This window comes from Parus major, chromosome 2, assembly GCF_001522545.3.
Source record: "Parus major isolate Abel chromosome 2, Parus_major1.1, whole genome shotgun sequence".
NCBI classification, from domain to species: domain Eukaryota; kingdom Metazoa; phylum Chordata; class Aves; order Passeriformes; family Paridae; genus Parus; species Parus major.
In genome coordinates, this window is record NC_031769.1 from 102,571,078 (window position 1) to 102,573,341 (window position 2,264).

The 2,264-nt window shown below is 64.2% G+C and overlaps 1 protein-coding gene across 2 annotated transcripts in view; it reads right to left on the reverse strand.

Moving 5' to 3' along the window:
* TGIF1 (TGFB induced factor homeobox 1) overlaps nucleotides 1-1,578 on the reverse strand; it is an 11,908-nt gene extending 10,330 nt beyond the window's left edge. The window contains exons 1-2 of one of the 2 annotated variants that reach the window (XM_015619941.3): nucleotides 1,173-1,199; nucleotides 122-419 (exon numbers count right to left, since the gene is read on the reverse strand). In XM_015619941.3, the coding sequence (XP_015475427.2) occupies nucleotides 122-419; nucleotides 1,173-1,184 (310 nt within the window). In that variant the 5' untranslated portion in view covers nucleotides 1,185-1,199. Of the gene's footprint in view, nucleotides 1-121; nucleotides 420-1,172 lie in introns of both variants that reach the window. The other variant, XM_015619943.3, reaches the window with a different exon arrangement.
* Nucleotides 1,579-2,264: the final 686 nt, after the last annotated feature.

The following is a 2,264-nucleotide window of genomic DNA, read 5'->3' on the forward strand; positions in this document are numbered from 1 at the left end:
GACAAAAGGCCGAGAAAGCAAAGGGACTCCGGCTGGCTTAGCGACAGCCCCCCTTTCCCCTTTCCACCCCAAGTAGGGGCGCGGGGCACCCCGCTTTGTCCCGGCACCCCATCACAACTACCTTTTTTACTTTTCATCTTGATCGCGAGGACCGAGCCGATCGCCGGACACCCCACGCACAGACCCAAGTTTCTCTCCCTTCGCCGGACGCTGCTTTCCCCCTTTAAGCTCGGCGAGGAGCAGAAGGTCGATGAAGAAAGAAGGAACACCGCCGCGGAGCCAGGCGCCCGATCCGCGGTCGCGCTGCTGTCAGCGGGAGCCGCAGGGCTCTGCCTCCCCCGGGGGCTTTTTGGTGCGGCCGGGGTGGGCTTCCCTCCCCCCCTTCCCTTTGTTCCCTTCTGCTGGCGATTGGCCCCGGCCTGTTAAAGTGAGGAAAGGCACGGGAGAGAAAGGTACACAGCGCCCGCCCTCCCCCACCTCCCCGCAGTGAGTACGGGAGAGTAACCGTGCGCTGCACTGGCACTCGCGGCGGCTGCCTCTGCCTCCTCCTCCTCCTCTCTCCTCCCTCCCCTCCCGGGTGTTGAGGCTCTGTCAGACGGGAGGGGAGGGACCGGCCGGAACGGGGGGGGTGTCCGCCAGTACCCGCTCGCTCATGCACACACAACAGCAGCGGCGGGGGGAGCTCTCCGTGCCTCCCGCTCCCTCGCCTTTCTTCCAGGCAGACGTTTGATCATTAAACTGGAAGGAGGAGAAGGAAGAGGCGGAGGGGGGGGGGAGATTTTGACAGCTGCCCTTGACTAGCCTCCTCCTGTTGCTGCCGGACGAACCACCCACTCCTTCGCGTGAATAGAGGAGAAGAAAGGAGAGTGCGTACGGCAGGGGAAGGAAAGGAGCCCTCCAAAGACCGGCGCCCCCCTCCCGCCTGCCGAGCGGGCCCGGTCGGCGGGGGATGCTCCCCCCATCCCCTATAGTGCTGAAGGAGCCCCGCCTGGCCGGCGCTGGCCACACACACCCCCACCCACCCCCGCGGGGAAGGCGAGCCCCGTTTCTGCGGTTATTTTTACATCAGTTCGTAAAAGGTTGTTTTTCTCCCCCTCGACTCCCTCCCCCTCCCCAGACCGGTAGATTTTGCTGCGGCACATGATCGCAGCTGTAAAAGAGAGAAGTCTCACAGCTTGACTCATCCCTGTCGGGCGAGCACGCTCTGCAGCAGCAACAGTTTCTTTTCCTCCGGGATGGGAAACGTGACACCCGCCAAGCAGCTCGCTCCAGCTTCCCTGGCGAGGTGGAGAGCCCTCCCCGGGCACAGGCGGCCTTGGCGGCGGCTCCTGGCGCTCTCCCGCCGCCCCCCTGACAAAACCAGGTGCAAAAAAAAAAGAAAAAACCACCAAAGAAACCCAACAAAAAATAAATCAAAAGTGCTGGAAGCCCAGACACGGTCTGAAGTGTGACGGGTGAGGGTTTCGGCGTGGAAAGCAAAAGAAGCCGGCTGGCCGCGGAGCCGCCTGGCGTGCGGGTGCGGCGTGCACTTATTCCACGGGAGCGTGTTTGTGTCACTCCCGCACCGGCACGTGCGGGGCTGTTCCCGGTCGGGCAGGCGCGGGGGGGGTGAGCAGCAAGCGCCTGAAACGGCTGATGAAATCATGGATTCCTATGGCAGAGCAGGGATCATTCCCTTCCCACCACCCTACACACCCCGGCGTCCGCGCAAATCCGCATTCACTGCACAAGGGAAGCAACAGCGTTTTAGCAGCAAGCCCTCCCCAAGTACCTCGTAACTATTTTTATGCGGCGTAATTACAGCGGGAGATAAAACAGCTGTTACATGCCGAAGGGGGGATGTGCGAGGGGGGAGGGCAGCTGGTGAGTCACGTCAGTGAACCAAGGACACGGTGTCGGCTGCTCTGCGGGGCCGGAGGTTCGCTCCGGGATGGGTGACCCCTGTGCTGGGCTGCGTGTCCGGCAGCGAGGTCAGCGAGGCGGGCCGGGCACGGCACACTGACTGACTGACTGACTGACTGACTGACTGACTGACTGACTGACTGACTGACGGCGCCGCGCCAGGCGGGAGCTTGTGCGGCGCGGTCCGAGGTCCCGCCGGCGGCAGCGCCATCCCGGCCGTAGCCCGCCCTTCCCGCTGCCTTCCCGCCGTGTCGCCCCGGGCTGTGTCCGGGGGGTGCGACAGCTCGGTGCTGCCGCCCTGTGCGGTGTCAGCCCGGCAGGACGAGGCTCGCTCGGGGCCGATGTTTTCACCCGAGCCGTGC